This window comes from Xiphophorus maculatus, chromosome 22 (genome assembly GCF_002775205.1).
Source record: "Xiphophorus maculatus strain JP 163 A chromosome 22, X_maculatus-5.0-male, whole genome shotgun sequence".
Lineage (NCBI taxonomy): Eukaryota > Metazoa > Chordata > Actinopteri > Cyprinodontiformes > Poeciliidae > Xiphophorus > Xiphophorus maculatus.
Genome location: NC_036464.1, coordinates 5,537,075 through 5,554,491, shown reverse-complemented (window position 1 = coordinate 5,554,491; position 17,417 = coordinate 5,537,075). Strand labels below are relative to the sequence as shown.

The following is a 17,417-nucleotide window of genomic DNA, read 5'->3' as shown; positions in this document are numbered from 1 at the left end:
GGAAAAAACATTTAAAAAGTTGATGTTACTTGACACATGGTCATAAAATCAGTCATGGGGTTTACTTAGTTTTTCAAAAACACAAATGTCCATTTTCACTTTTACAACAATAACTAATCTCAAAGCAGAATATGTTCTGTGTTGTTAATCATAGATAAAAATAATTTTGACACCTAGTGAAGTACGTAAGAACATCAAAACGGTGTATTTTTTTCTTTTCATTATTTCCGTATAAATTCTGAAAAGTCAGTGTGTCATAAGTAATTCTGGAACTAACATGCAAGTTTGTGGCCAAATGTTTTCTCTGGAAACATCTTTACCAACATCATGTTTTGACAAGCCCTCACACAACCTGCTTCTTTTGGAAGGAGATCTCACATTTCTCACAGTAGCGCACTTTCACTCTCGCCACACGCTTCATTGTCTTCACCAACGGAACGCATTACTGCTGGTGAGTACCAAAAACTTTACGTTTTTACCCAGTTTTTATGGATGCATGTGGTTTTTTTCTGTAGCGTATACTAGATGTGTTGCATTCATTTCATATAAAAATATAAATAAAAGAGGAAAAGCTGAATTAAACTCTAAAATATTCGGCAGAAAAATAGATGAAGATGTTGATACACTGCAAAATCTTACCAAGTATTTTTGATCTACTATTTTAGTAAACTTGAATTAAGATTAAACTAAGTTACAAACAACTTTTAAGCTAGAAATATGAGGTTGTTTTAAGTCAATACGTCCTTAATTTGAATGAAAAGGTTATAGTTATAAGTGAAGTAATGATTAAAGACATTTGAACTTATAATAGGGAAAAATGTTGTGTTACACTGGCAAATTATTTCTCTTATAACTAATAATTTTCATCAATATTAAGGAATTGTTGACTTAAAATAAGCTACTGTTTATTGATGAAAAGTTCCTTGTAAGTTGTTTTTGACTTATATCAAAAGTACTAAGATGTTGCACTAGAAACTAAACCAAAATTACTTGGTAAGATTTTGTGTTTTTGCAGTGCACATGCAGGAAATTGCAATTTTACCCTCATGATACTTGTTTTATAATCTGTTGCGCAACTTTTAAAAGCACATTTCTCATAAAACATGAATTCTAATTAGCAATATTCAGATTATTAAAGCTGAGTTTAGTTTTTACTTGCACTGGTATGCACTGAAATAGTTTTAATTTAACGTTACTGTGCAGTTAAAGCCTTTCTGCATGATCTTACAGGAATTCCTCTTGCAAACACAATCATTTTCTAACTTCACCCATATAATGACTCAATTTTTAATGTGCTTAATTGTATTTAAAGTTAGTGAACCATAAATATTATTTATAAAGGAGCTGCTAATAAAAATCTGGCACAACAGAGTTTTATGTAAACAAAGGCTGCAGTTCTGGGCATGCCCTCTGTGATTTGGGTTTTCCCTTTTTAATCGGTGCAAATATTTCCTCATAGTTTTGCTTAAACCCACTTCCTAAAACATAAATTCACTCAAATACCTGCAGTTTACATGTCAATGTCAATGTCAAATTTATTTATATAGCACCTTACAGCAGACAAGACTGCACCAAAGTGCTGCACAAAAACAACAACACAAAAACAACAACACAATGACAAAACAGAACACACATCATTTAAATGCCAAAGAGTAAAAATGAGTTTTAAGAAGCGATTTAAAATGGTCCAGGCTGTGGGCAGATCTAATCTGGAAAGGTAAGTTATTCCATAAAACAGGAGCAGCAACAGAAAAAGCTCGATCTCCTTTCCTCTTAAGTCGAGTTCGAGGAACATGCATACCTTACTTTACTTGCATAACATATTTCTGAACTGATAAATGTTGTCTCTTCTCTGTAGAACCCATAAAATACGCTGCAAAACCACAAAATCTTAGCATTTATTTTTTTATTGCAAATATTGTAGTACACTGGAAATAAAAGAAAACTAACTTTTAACTTGTAAAAAGCAGATTATTTCTCTTATAACTAATGCTTTTTCATCAATATTAAGATATTATTGACTTCAAACAAGCTCCTACATCTTGCTGTAAAGTTACTTGTAAGGTAGTTTTGTTTTATTTTAAGTGAACTAAGTTATTTGCACAAGAAAGTAGACCAAAAACTTGGCAAGATTTTATGTTTTTGCAGTGTAGATTCATTGTAAAGCCACCGGGGTGAAAAAATATTGGCATCTTTACAGATTACTGTATTTTGGAAAGAACCTGAGTAGATATGAAAAGCTGATTTTAAATTATAATTTTATTGCCTGAAAGAGGAAAGATATCTAAGCTGCCCGGACAAAACATAAATGGCCACAATTATGAGTTAAATGTGATTAATCATATTGTTTATTATTCAGTTTCACTGATTTCACTGACAACATAAAGTAGGCCAATATCCATAAACAGAGAAAGCTGGAGGAAGTGGTGAACCTTCCCAGGATTATCAACACAGGAAACAGCAGCCGGAGTTCTGCAGGTCCAACTTTCCTCAGTGAAAATTCATGATTCAACAACAGAAAAAGAGAAATTGGGTAAAAATAGCAATTGTTTTGAAAGAAAATGACCCAAATCCTGTTTAATAAACAAGAGTAAAGTTGATTAATTGAGCTCCCAAAAACGTAAAAAGTAGATGCCCCTATTTTATCACAGCAAAATCTGTTTTAAGTTTTGGATTTGCAATAACTAATTTCCCTTTCCTAGAAAAATTTGTATTTTTTTTGGAACATTTTCTTGTATTTTGTCCCCCATGACAGAAAGCTTGAACTCCCCTGCTTTGACAGGTTTCGTGTTCGGCTGTGAATTTGCCACCGTCTTGGCTCTGGCTTTGTTTTTTTTCAGTTATTTATGTGGTTGTCTGACTCCTGTTTCCTCCTGAGTCATTATCTTCCTCAGTATCTGTGCTAGCAGCTCTTCCTTTCACTCTATCTTCCTCCTTTTCTGTGTACGTGTTTATGGGCATGTCTGGTTTCTGGAAATATTTTTGTGTTTTGTTTAGACTTTTGGCATCTGCAGCCCCTTTGTTTTGCATTAATCTTCTTTATTTCGTTTGTCTCCTTCGAAGAGAAACAATAAATATAGAAATAACAGCTCCAGGCTGTTACTGTTATGAAAATAATTACACACTAGCATAAGCTGTTGCTCCAACTAGTATCTTACATTTGACTCTAGATCGCATTGGCTGTAAAACAAGCCCAAATAATTAACCTCACACCACCGTGCTTTGAGAATTTATGAGGTTTTTGAGCTGATATGTTGTTTTTGTGTTCACTATTTTCTAGTGAAGACCCTTAAACAAGCCAGATATTTTCTTTTTTTCTAATTTTCATGTCACAAACTTTAAATTTTAACTGAATCCTGTGTAATCGGAGAAGAAGCCATTTGGTTTTTATCCAATTTCTTTCAGCGTCGGTCAATCTGAGCACTTTGGAAAATTGGCAACTGCCTAAAAATGTTTTCTACTTATAAATAATCTTTTCAACTTTCTAAGTTTAGTGGTGACATCTTTGTTTTTTGTTATTGTGTCAACATTTGTGCTTGCTAGAGTTGGTCACACTTAAGCAAAGGTGTATGTCAAAAATAAAAAAAGAAACAATTCAAGTAAGAGTAAAAAAAAATCTGGAAAAAAGTCTACCCAAGTACCGAATAACCAATTAAAACGTTAATCATTTAATATTTAAAAATTACATCATCAAGTGATATAAAAATTTGTGGACATTTGGTACATTTAAAAAAAGTTATTCAAGTAAACTCTGCTTTCATGATGGTCAAATAATTCAAATTCAGTTAAAATTTTTTTTATTAATCCTTAAATGAAATTAAATATTGTCGAGACTCATTAGGTTTCTTGGATGGCTGTGGGCAGGAAGGATCTCCTGTAGCAGTCAGTATTACAGCAATTCTGAAGAAGCCTCTGATTGAAGACACTCTGTTGTAATTATTTTTGATTTTATGAAGAATTCTTATTTGCACCATCATCTCCAAAATATTCCCCAGAACAGAACAAGCTCTCTTTATCAGGTAGTTGAGAAAAAACTCATTTTCCTCAACAATCTGTTGCGCTAAAATTTCCCCACAATAAAGGGCAATAAAATATGTTTCTATTATAGTCTCATACCTTGGCTGTAATAAGAGCTACTGTTGGCTTTCTATCATCTTAAACTTTTTTCTAACATGGTCTAGATCAGTTTTTCCCAAAGATTTTCTGGGCCTCCCTATGGATTACAATAAAATGCCCCCCAAAAAGAAAAAAAAATCAACTGGGCACACACATCATTCAACCAGACATAAACCTAAACACATATTTTGTTTTCAAATTCCACTGAAGTTTATTTCACACTTCAGGTTGCAACAAAACACACTACAAACCATCTTTACAGTGAAACACTTTTGTGTAACTGTTTTTTTTCATTCATCCATTCCACGATGGTTGAATGTTGAGATTAGATCCAAAGAAGGTTGTTTCACTCTTCTTAGTGCCTTAAAATTAAAACCAGGTGGAGAAAACAAAAACACCAACCATTGTAAATAAAAATGCTTCATTTTGTTTTTGTTGACTCAATGAATCAGCAAAAAAAACCTAAGAAAAACAGGTAGAAAACACATAATAAGGGAAGTGAATATCAGGTGACATTTATGAAAAAGGTAGCAGGTCTCATTTGGTTGAAGCAAACAATGGAACCGGTCTGGTTCTGTAAAACAAAACATGAACTAAAGCATAAAAGTAGAAATCAGAAATCCAGGTACGGGTGAGAAATCCTGATCTGATCCAAGCCGTGTTGGATCATCTTACCTAGCTTTCAGTTGTTTAACTATACCAGGTTTATAAGGAGCAGCTAAGTGAAGCCAGGTTAAAGTAATCCTACCACAGTGAGTGTTCATCCTCTGCCCACTTCGACAGACCATGACGCCGATCACAGATTAACTGATTCATGTCATAAATTATGAGTTTCTTTCATAGAGCAACAGATAATATTAGGATTTATACAAATAAATTCATAATGTTTGTAGCATGTAATGTGCCTTCATTCACATCAGCTATGTTTGGTGCGCTTTAATCAAGCTTCAGTTTGTTTGCCTAGAAAGTCCAGTTTGTTTGGGGAGTTGTGAATGCGCAATCAAACTCTAATGCTGACTCTGGTTCGTCTAAAAACCTCAGTCTTGGTTCAGTACAAGTGAACTTTGGTGCAGTTTGAACACCAAGTGGACCAGAAACCGCTCCAAAAGCAGGAAGTGGACTACAGTCCAGGGCATTCTGGGTAAACACAAGCAAGCGCACAAGTCTATTGCTAGAGAATTAGCTCTTTTTTAAAAAAAAACGTTTTTTTTTACCAAGACAAACAAAAAGTCCTTCAATCACTAAAATCTGACGCCACTTCATTTTTGTTTACATTTTGTAAAGAAGGAAGTTGCGCTCAGTGTTTTCTTCAGAGGTTTTCATGTTGTTTCCTTCAGTGGTTCTTGGTGCAGTGCCACCACAGGCGAGGAGGAGAACTGGTTTTTCAAATGATTTGGTTGGTTGGACACAGTGCAGAGAGAAATCGAACTGCAGCAGATGAAAATGCAACAAATGCTGCAACTTGTCTCCTCAATTGGACCAAATCTACCGGACAATCTGGTGTGAAAACACTTAAGCATTTCTTTTATCTCCTAAATGCCTTTGCCAACCCTTTCTATGTTTTTGTGTCAAGTTGTTTCTTTGCCACATTATTCACCCACTTACATGTTTGTATATAAGTTTATTCTTAAGTCTTTTGTCATTCCTAAAATAATCTGAACCTTAACATCAATTCTCAAAATCATTTGCTTTCACATTCCAATATAACAATAATCAGTTTTTATTCTTTTCTTTGGCAGTGTTAGCCTACTTGTTGACATACTTGTTCAGCGAGTGAAAACATCCCACGATACTCTGCCAGAATGAATTCAGGGGGAAATATGACCTGCCGTCCTGGGAACAGTGAAGTTGCGAACGTGTTGGTGATCATTTTCCTGATTATCGAGACTCTGGTGGGGCTGCCAGGCAGCATCCTCGCGCTGTGGATCTTCTGTCGCCGTATGAAGTTCTGGAAATCCCACGTCACCTTCCTCTTTAACCTCTGTCTGGCCGACTTCCTGCTCTTCCTCAGCGTGCCCTTCCGCATCGACACCCACTTCCGAGGCGACGACTGGCAGTTCGGGTCGATTTGGTGCCGCATGAACCTGTACATGCTGTCCGTCAATCGATCTGCCAGCATTTCGTTCATGACGGCCGTGGCAATCGACCGCTACCTGAAGGTGGTCCATCCGCATCACCCCATCAGTCGACTGACCTCAACGCAGGCGTACAAACTGTCAGCGATGATATGGCTCATCGTGATTTTATATCGTATTCCGTTGTTGACGATCGACCTCCTCCATCCGGTGGGAAAGAAGAAAATGTGTCGCAGCTTCAACTCCTATGAAGTCCTTCCTCCGGCAATAAAAATGCACTATGTAGCCTACGTCCTAGAGTTCTTCCTGCCTTTGTTTTTGCTCATTTTCTGCTCCGTCAAGATCGCCTGCCAGATACAAAGGGTTCAAATGGAGAAAGAGAGAGCGCAGCGCGCCATCCGAGCTGTAATGGTCATCAACATGGTGTTCATCCTCTGCTTCATGCCAGGCGTCATCACAGGCCTGGTGGGGCTCTACATAGGGATGTTCCACCCAGAAGCATGTGAAACCTACAAGTTATGGATCAATCTCTTCATGGTGAGCATTGGCTTCACCTACCTCAACAGCGCCTTGGACCCCGTCATCTATTTCTTCTCCAGCTCTGTGTTTCATGACATTCTGAAGAACTCTTTCAAATGCAAGAGAAGCATCAGCGAAGACAGCACCCTATAACCGCTAACAGGTAAATTCAATAACAATCGAGGTTTTGTTTGATTGAAAAGAGCGGAAACAGATTTTTACATGCAATAATTCAGGCAAAATGTCTTCTGTTTTTCAGACAGGTTTAAAAATATATTGTATTTATATTTGAGATAGTGCTTCAGTGTTTCCACATAATGCTGACTACTACTGTCACAAGCTGCATTTATATTATTGAAGATATAATTGCTCAATTTGACATTTTTACTATAAATTAGCTTATTTATTTTCCAATTATGAAACAACTTGGTTTTGAAAAAAAAGATTTTGATGCTGGGATGAGGTGATCTATTGGTTTACTTTGTAAAACAGCAATGAAAGCACTTTTTTTGCATCACATGAGTCGCGTGATCAACAACTGGATTTTACTACTGGCAGAAATGACAAAGAAGAAGAATTGGAGGATCATGGTGCTGCCTGTTTGTAATGAGTTATTAAATGAACAATCTTATTCACATGTGATTTTAGTTGTTTCTTTTAATGGAAAGATTACTGTTATGAAATTGAGTTTTTTTGACGTTAGTGGAATATTGACACAGGTTTTGTGTACATTTGTAATGGGAACTCACCTTTTGACAATATCTTTCATGTGAAGTGGACCAGTTCTTCCTGCAGCATTCATGTTATGCATGAATGCTGTAGTTAGCATTCATGCATAGCCACAATTAGCATGGCTTGCCGACTTCCTTCTTTTAGTGGTAAATGTAAAGTTGGTCACTATGGACAAAAAATATATATATATGTCAGAGTCACCAGACAACAGAAAGTCTAAAAATTAAGGTTTCGTCCCTGAGCGTGTTTCCGATCTGACTTTTATGCTGCTTTTAGACTCATTTTTAGTCTCGCTTCACTGTCATTTAGTACACTCTGACTAGCTTTAGCCAGAACCTTCAAAGGGCCTTTTGCTTTTTTGTTCTATGATTTATCCGCACACGTTTCACCAAAGCATATCCCATGACTATAGCATGTCTCAAAGAGGCAGAACAATTTCATTCCAGAATGGTGAGAAGAGAAACTTGGCACCTTCATGCATCTGATGAACCCGTCGTCCACCGTTCTCTTCCTGAGATCTTGACCAGTTTTTCCCCATGATGTCATACAAAGAAACAAACTGTTGTTGTCTTAAAATATACCCACAATTATACCCCCAGTTTGCTCAGATGTTGTGGCTTAACAAAAATGTGGAGCCTTATAAAACAATTACATCACCAGAGTTGTTAAGAGGTAGTGTTGCCCAACGTCTGACCTTAAAAAAATGTTTCTCTATCATTATTTTCACAAGCCCAAACTGGCCTGAACCAGGAAATGAGTTGCTTGATTTCATGTCAGACAAAGAGGGAAAAGCATATTTCTTTGTGCAGGCAATGGGTTTTAACGTTAAGTGTTTCTAAAGAGAAAATACTCATTTACTGATTTCCTAATTTCTTTCCACAGACATATTCCACGGAAACAACACTTCTTCTTCTTCTTCGTGGGATTACAGATCTACATGCAGCACGGATACCTAAGAGACACTTTTACACACAACCTACCCATAAAAAATACTTAATTTAACATGACAGAACAGAACAAATCCAACAGATTTCTACTAGGCCAGACCAGAACTTTTTCTTTAGTGCTGATGTTTTACAGTGCGTCATTGATTGGTGTATAATGAAGCATCTTCCAACCATGTTAATGCACTCTAAAACATGTTAGTTATTGTAATTCTTGGAAAGGATGTTATCAGCAGTACAGACAGTTTTTCAACTGATGATCTTGTAATAGTACAATGCATAAAATCTGCATTTACTTTTGTAATTAATGGTATTTTAGTAAAAGCATAGCTGGTATTTTTAAGGTGGAATGATGAATAATTAGTAGGTAACTACTTTAACCTGCTAAGACAGGATGAATTAAAAGTAGTTTTGATTGTTCTGGTGAGCTAATCTAGCAGAGTATATATTTATGTATTTCCCACCTTTTTGCTGGACAATTTGCTCAAAAAAAAAAACTATTAATGCTGAGAATCTCTGTTGGTAATTCTAAGGAAAAATACTCAGAAAACCATTCAATATTGTTTTATTTTTACTCTGTATTCGTAAGACTTCAAACTTTAGTCTGATGCTTGATTTTGCTGAAGATTTGACATGTTTTTCTAAATAACCAAATTATCTGTTTCTACATATTTTGAAGTCAGTGACTTACTGTCAATGACTAACATATTTTAATAAGAAATTAACCAATAAAAATGGTGGCTGATCCACAAAAGTACATTTGCTGAAGTTTAAAAAATTGCAGAACTAAGATGGTTTGTGTCACAGCTTGTCACACTGTGTTAATAAACTAAAAGATGTTGATCTCAATTGCTGCAAAATGCTGCACTTTTTGTAATACATGATTTCCTTTTCCCTTGAAAGTTTTCCACAGATATGCAACTCAAGAAAATGTTGCTAACTGCTAGCCAAAGTGAGGCCAACTCCGAGACACCTTTTAAAATTAAGCTACTTTTATCATTTTGAGCTACAATTTTATTTTTATAAACTTTTAACCCGCTGACACATTTGGATAAGACATTTATTTAATAAATGTCTATACTTATAAACAGGAAGGCCATAATAGATTAATCACCTTACGTCTTTTTTATTTGAAACACATGCTAAGCTACATGTGCTAATAAACTTGTTAACATCTCACCATATTTAGCCAGACAACTATCTAATACAATAGTAATTACATATATAACAATAGAAGTATATTAATTTTTCTGCATTCTCTATTTTTTTATCGCTAGATTTCTAGTTTGTGTAAAGAGCGAATTGTTACGGGAGACAAACTAGCTTGACTGTGGTTTAAATGTCTATCAAGTAATGTTCAGATAAACCACTATGAAAACTTTTCTGAAAATTGAGGAGTTTTTGTTTTTTTAAGACCTTTAAAAAGATCTTAAAAAATCTTTTTAAGATGCCTCCATCCTGGTTGTCGGAAAGGCCTGATCTTATTTCTCTGTATCCAAGTGTGTTAAAGGAGTTGTTTAGCACAGGTGATATTCTGACTAATCAGTAACTATAAATCTTCTTTATATGGCCTGTCTAAAAATAAAAAATACAACAAAGATCCTACAAAGATGATCAGAATAGCAAAGCTGCATGCTAGCTTTTCCTTGGCTAATGCTAGCTAGACTTTTTTCCAGTTGCTTTTCTTTTCCTTTAGTTTTTTTTACTTTTGTTTGTTAGTTTACTGTACTGTTTTAGTTGACTGAAATTAGTGGAACAATTCTTTAAAAATGTCTTTAATCTCAAATAAAACAAATATATATTCAGAGAGTATCACATTACAGAACTATGACAGAGTATTAGGACCATACAAATAAAAAATAAAAAAAATAAAAAATTGCAAGAATAAAGTCATAAAATTACTAAAATAAACTTGTACAAGAAAAAAGTCATAATGTTATGAGAATAAAGTTGTAGTATTACGAAAATAAAGTTGCATTGTTATGACTTTATTCTAATGTTTCGACTTTATTCTCATAATATTATGACTTACTTCCCATGCAACTTTATTCTTGTGACATTATGACTTTATTCTTGTAATATATATACATTTTCTCTACAGAAAATCCCTGACAAACCACTCAGTTAAATAGTTTGATCCACCACCGCTAACAAAACAACTCTTGTTGAGTTGAAATGTTTTATCTCCGTCCAGAGTACAAGTATGCAAGAACAGGGAGAGCATGGAAACTCCACAAAAACAGCCTGTGCCTTTAAACAGGGAAGAGGTCAAACAAGAGGTCAAGAGCGTAGAAAATAGTGGTAAATAAATTAAAAAAATCTTAATTTGCACTTGGCTTGCAGCACTTAATATTTGCTTGCAGTTGTGTTTGATTTAAATTGTTTTTAAAGAATAAATGCATCAAAATGTACATGTCTATTTACTGTTTATATGCTGTTTGTTCTAACTCTGAGCAATAAGAAAATAAACACTGAAACGCTGAAATTATTCTTGGATGTAATGTTTTTAGAAAAAGAGAAAGAATATTAAGAACTAATTTTGTATATTTTTTGGCAATAAAACAGTGCATTTATGTTTTATTCATCTACAGTCTATAAATGTTTCTTAACTGACTTGTTGTGCATTATTATGTTTATCTCTTTCTTATGCACCATTCCTCTGTATGGTTACATGTTGCAACATAAACATGATCACTGAAATCTCATCCAGGGCTGCTTTATTTTATCAGCACACACCAAAAACTAGTTCCTAAATTTATGTTTATTACATCAGTACATACACTAGATTAGGTAATTGTTGAGAATTTGGAGATGTTTCACTGGTACATGGTGAGAAATATCACATCAAAACATTGGAAAATGAGGACCTCTACTGGTCTACTGGTATTGCACTAGAGGGTGAACATAATTACAGCCATTAATCCTGCTATTCTTGCTTTGGAAATAAATAAATATAAATATTAGCTGTCAAACATACGGCTATCCAATAATAGTACAGTGAAAGTTTCCCAGCTTTCCATTTGAATCTGTGAATGACAGCCTGAGTATATCATTCCCAAAAGTCAGAATTTAATAAAATACAGAAGTCTTTCCAAATTATGTTATCAAATTGAGGTATTTTGGTTTGATCTCATCTCACAATTTGTAAAAACTGGGATCAGAGTCTAAATGAATGGAAACAAATATTGGAATTCTTCCAAAAAATAATATACACTTAATTATTTAACTCCAGGATGAAAGGTGAACTAATATAAAATTATCTAAGTAGATAAAATGGATTCTAAAGTAAATATTTATATTCTAATATATATATATATATATATATATATATATATATATATATATATATATATATATATATATATATATATATATATATATATATATATATATATATATATATATATATATATATATATATAGACAATGTGCTCAGTGAATATCTCAGACAACAGGGAACGGAGGTTGAGGTGCCAGAGATACCATCATGGCAGGACAAGCCCCTACATGGGATGTACCACCAGCAAATAACCCAAGTGGCTGATATCAGTAAATCCTACCAATGGCTGGAAAAAGCTGGACTCAAGGACAGCACAGAGGCCCTCATCCTGGCCGCCCAGGAACAGGCCCTAAACACCAGAGCAATAGAGGCCCAGATATACCACACCAGACAAGACCCAAGGTGTAGGTTGTGCAAGGAGGCCCCTGAGACAGTCCAGCACATAACAGCAGGGTGCAAGATACTGGCAGGGAAAGCGTACATGGAACGACATAACCAAGTTGCAGGCATAGTGTACAGAAACATCTGTGCAGAATATGGACTGGAAACCCCGGGATCAAAGTGGGAAACACCCCCAAAGGTGGCGGAGAACGCCAGAGCTAAGATCCTGTGGGACTTCCAGATCCAGACAGACAAAATGGTAATGGCGAACCAACCAGACATTGTCGTAGTGGATAAACAACAGAGGAAAGCCGTTGTGATAGATGTAGCAATACCAAGCGACTGCAACATCAGGAAAAAGGAGCACGAGAAACTAGAGAAATACCAGGGCCTCAGGGAGGAACTGGAGAGGGCCTGGAAGGTGAAGACCACAGTGGTGCCTGTGGTCATCGGGGCCCTCGGGGCAGTCACCCCCAAACTGGACCAATGGCTACAACAGATCCCAGGAACAACATCAGACATCTCAGTCCAGAAATGTGCAGTCCTTGGCACAGCCAAGATACTGCGCAGAACCCTCAAGCTCCCAGGCCTCTGGTAGAGGACCCGAGCTCAGAGGATAAGAACCACCCGCGGTGGGTGAGAAGGGAATTTGCGATATATATATATATATATATATATATATATATATATATATATATATATATATATATATATATATATATATATATATATATATATATATATATATTTTTTTTTTTTTTTTTTTAAGAAATTCATATAACTTTTTTGAGCTGATTTGGTGAATTAAATATACTTTTTAATAGTTTGGGGAGATTAGCCTGAATATGCACATCTAGTAAAAATGTACATTCGTAATTATTATTCGTAAATATTTTTGTTCCACAACATACTGAAAATACAGTTTAATCCAACTTTCACTCACTTTAAAGACGAGTTTAGTGAGGAAATAATACGTTTTGTTGTACAACGTTTACGTCCCTCGACGGATTCTTCTCATAGCGTGGATGTCCATTTTTTGGAAAACACACCACTGGTGAACACGCAGGGAACTTCCACGTCATTAAAAAGACACACTAGAGGTTCATCGAGAGCCACTGCGATCTTTATTTCTTTTATATTAAGCTTAATCGCGGCTCTGCTTGTATTAATACCCATTTTGGGGGGGTTTATGTCGTCCCCCGAACAGATAATGTACAGATAAAACGGAAAAAAAAAATCTTCCGTTGACGCATTCCTCCGGATTGTAAACGTTTGTGTAATGTATTATCTACATGTAATTGGTAGAATAATAAGAAAAGAAAACGTCTTACACAAAAACGTGTCACCACTGCTACACGTCATCATGGGTAGCGTGGTTATATCCCCAAATGCCCACCATTAACAGTAGGCTCCAGTGGCGCAATCGGTTAGCGCGCGGTACTTATAAGTCAGTACACTGCAGAGCAATGCCGAGGTTGTGAGTTCGAGCCTCACCTGGAGCAGTCTTTTGGTGCTTCCTTCTGGAACGTTCTGCCACTAAAACCTAGTCCGGTTCAGTAATCTTCTCTAGTTATTACACGCTTTTTCTATATTGTGATTGTGTCTGTAGATACTCTTTTGAAAATGAAACTAAAAGCTGTAAGGAAGCTGAACGTGTCTCAGTGTTTTCCTGTGATGATCTGGCCATCTGCCCAAGGTGTGGACAGCATTGTCTTCGCATTGATGTCTTGTCTTTCTGCTTAGTTATTAGAAATGTTTGAATATTTTAATTATATCCTAGTATTTTTTTTATTATTATTATTATTATATTTATTTATTTTAGTATATACGCCATTTAGTAGCATTCAGTTTAGAATTATTGTACTTGTAGGTAGTCTTTAATTTATGTTTCATTTTGAAATATTTAAATATAGATGCATTTTAAAAATGCCCGCACAGTTTACTGTGTGTATTATCAATCAGTATTTTATCTAGTAGTGTAGATTTAGTTTCACAAACAGCAGGGGGCAGTAGCGCTCCATCTGCGCAGACCAACAACCTGGGGAAAAATAGTTTTAGTTTTGAAATATGACTTCAATAAAGACATGCAACAGTTATTTAAATATTGGCCTCTGTTGTATATGATTTAACTTGTTAGGCCGGCATTATTTTTGATCTTACAACTAAAACATATTGTAAAACATGTTTGGTTTTAAAATAACTGGAAGCAAAATATAACAATTTTTTATGAAAGTGATCAAAATCGTGTAAGAAGTGAGAGTGAAAATAGTTTAATTTGTCAAATATAATTATTGACTTTGCCAGTTACACGTTTCACCGCCAGAAGCCACTGTTGTCCACCATTTGGCAGTTCCTCTTTTCTTTCTTTTTATTTGTTCCCGCTCATTCTTGAATCTAACTGGCTGGATGTCCTTTTTGAATAAAAACAGTCACGTTGATTTCTTCTTTTGGTTTACCCACTTCTGCTTTCTGTGTCCTCATCTGAATTCCAATTTTACAATGCAGCACACAAACAATGGTTTTATTGTTTTAAAAAAATGCTGATAAAAATGTGATCTTCTGTTCTCTGTATGTTAAATGTGTTCCCTCATTCACATGTAGTGTTTTGTATTATGTGAATGTTATATCACAGGGTATAAAAATGAAATGATCCAATAAATTACTTAATACACAAAGCAGAAAACAAATATAAAAATGGATAAAAACATAAGAATTGCATCTTTTAAATGACTTTCACAATGTCAAGATTCATTCATGCAAAAAAAATGAGTTTGACATTTAAAACAGTCGAACAAACACAGGTTTTTCATGCTTTCATTGCTTTCTCTTTGATTGCTAATCTGTACCTGTTTGTCTAAACATGTCCATGTTTTATTTTCCTCTCCATTCTTCCATGGTTAACTTGAGTTGTTGCAACTTGTGTAAGGAAAGTAACACTAAGCTTTGAAGGGCAACAATATGTTCAACTGGAATCGATCTCACAGTTTCAGAGTTTACAAAATCACATTTTGGATGCAAGATCTGTCCTTTATATTCCAGGTACAACACTAACCCGATACTTTATTAGATTTATTAGGTATTTCTGTTCTTATTACCACAAATGTTGAATCAACATGGGAGCAACTCAATGCCTTTAGGTATTTAGAAGTTGTGAAATGGACAAACATGAAGAGTTCATGTAGGTTTGACAAAATTGGAGAATAACAGATTGGAAAAAAGCTGCCTCATCCGATGAGCCTCAGTTTTAGCCGCCACATTTAAACAGACATGTTATGATTTGGCGTAAACAAAATGAAGGCAGGGATCCGCCCTTCCTTGCATAACCGGTTCAGGCTGGTGGTTGTGGTTTAATGGTGTAGGAGAAGTTTTCTTGGCGCACTTTTAGTCTGTACTACGTATCTCTGGTAATTGCAGGACTACAACCATCCACAAATATCTAAATTGTGCAAATACTCAAGATCCACCTTTAAAACTATTCTTACCCCGTATTTTTGTAGTTATAAATAACTGTAAATAGGTGACAAAAAAGGGAATATTAGGAAAACGTAGTCAATTTTGGGTAATTAACATGCCTGTTCCCTAAAACTGTGTGACTTTAATGCATTTGGGATTTTCTTTTGGTGTTTTGTTTTTGGTATGCATTGATTTTAGCCAGCACACCTTAACTCAGATTAATGAACTTTGAAGTGTAAATGGTAAGTTTACAACTTTTATCCTTGTTTCTTGTGTTAGAAAAGATTTGTCTGTCAATTTTCAGAAAATGTTATCTTTTATAGCCATGGTTTCTATTGATCATATAATTGCACAGTTTAATATTTTGAAAATAAATTGCTTAATGGAAACATGGCAATTTCAAAAAGACACTAATGTTTTGATAAAAAGATTTAGAGCTAGGATGTGGTGGTTTTTTGGTCATATCAAAATTGGTTTATTTCACAAAATTGCAATGGAAACACTATTTTCAGCATCACAGGAGTCACACGATCAACAACAGGATGTTACTACTGACGGAAACCATGAAGAAGAAAACAGGAAGTAGTTGGAGCCTGTTTTTTAATGACTTATTGCATGAACAAACTCTTTCAAATGTGATTTTAATAGCATTTTTTCTTTAATGGAAACACAGCAACTGTGAAACTGTGTTTTTTTCAACATTAGCAAGATATTGACAAAGTTTTGCGCACATTTGTAATGGAAACTCAGCTGCGTCTGTTAATAAGATATACATAATAAAGAAATAATAATAAGTTACAAGCCATTTAAACTTGCTTCATCCACTGTGTGGAAGGTTCTCCATCCAGAAACTGTTTGCTAATTTCTCTGGTTTTCTGTCAAAATCCTTGCTGACCCAAAAAGCAAAGTTCTTCATCTTAAAGTCATAATATCATTACTCCTCATTGAAAAAACATACTCCTGGAAGAAAATGACAGGTCATAGAGTTCAACTAGTTCCACTGTGAGTTCACATCAACCAACTCTGTCCATCTAAAGTACATTTGTTGTCAACTTCTTCATGTGTTTGGGCGTCATTTTTGCGTTCTCTCTTATGGTTTCCACACGTAGCAGTCAGATGGTACCATCATCAGATTTAACAGGATGATAATGACTGTGTGATAAAGGAAAGTAAACAAAGCTGAAGGAGCTTTGTCTGGGAGTACGTAGATGTTATGCTAAGACCTGTTCAACATACTTGTTTCTGCCCTGATCTCCCCTGCAGCAGTAATTGTCTTGATTCAGTGATGCAGATCTGTGTGGTCTTCTCGGATTGAGCCATCATATCTACCACCAAGCCTTTCATTTGCCATTTAATTAAAATAAACTTGTCATGGGAGCAGTTTATTTAAGTGTTCAAGCTGTAGGAGATTTGCAACAGTGAGTTCGGATCTTTAGGTCCAAGGCCGATCCCCTACTGCTGCTAACCATGGAGCTATGTGCCAATAACTCCCATCTGTGTTTGGTTAGTGTTGAGTGCAGATGCACCATCTAGCTGTGTGACGGCTTCCAGGCCCAGCTGTTATGTATGGCAGCCTGTGGGCTATAATTATCATCATTAGTGTTTTTTATCTCTTTCTTTTTTGTATTTTTTTTTCTTCTTTTAAGCCTAGAGCGACTTCGCTGATTAAGTGTCGATCGACTCGCAGTCAAAAGGAAGTGACTTAATTTTCTTTCAGGTCGTCTTTTGTTTGTGTGTGTGTGTTTTTTAAAGTTTTTTTTAAATTAATATTCAAAATGGATGAAATGGGCTCTTTGCACGTCAGCTTCCGTGTTCGGGGAAAAGCGGCTCGCTCGCTTCCGGTCTGTTGAAAATGGCATTTTACACTCCGCGCTTTCAGCCCAAGGAAACAATTAATGAAGTTCCTCGATCCTCCAG

At 35.4% G+C, this 17,417-nt stretch overlaps 1 protein-coding gene and 1 non-coding gene across 2 annotated transcripts; both read left to right on the top strand.

Annotated features, from left to right (window-relative positions):
- The first annotated feature begins 384 nt into the window (after positions 1 to 384).
- LOC102216890 (hydroxycarboxylic acid receptor 3) lies at positions 385 to 10,293 on the top strand. The gene is made up of 3 exons (XM_005795241.3): positions 385 to 451; positions 5,856 to 6,873; positions 8,325 to 10,293. The coding sequence occupies exon 2, from the start codon at positions 5,919 to 5,921 to the stop codon at positions 6,861 to 6,863; it is 945 nt and encodes a 314-aa protein (XP_005795298.2). The 5' UTR covers positions 385 to 451; positions 5,856 to 5,918; the 3' UTR covers positions 6,864 to 6,873; positions 8,325 to 10,293.
- A 3,162-nt stretch (positions 10,294 to 13,455) lies between these two features.
- On the top strand, positions 13,456 to 13,549 carry trnai-uau. The gene is made up of 2 exons: positions 13,456 to 13,493; positions 13,514 to 13,549. It is a non-coding gene; the product is annotated as a tRNA-Ile (tRNA).
- The last annotated feature ends 3,868 nt before the right edge of the window (positions 13,550 to 17,417 follow it).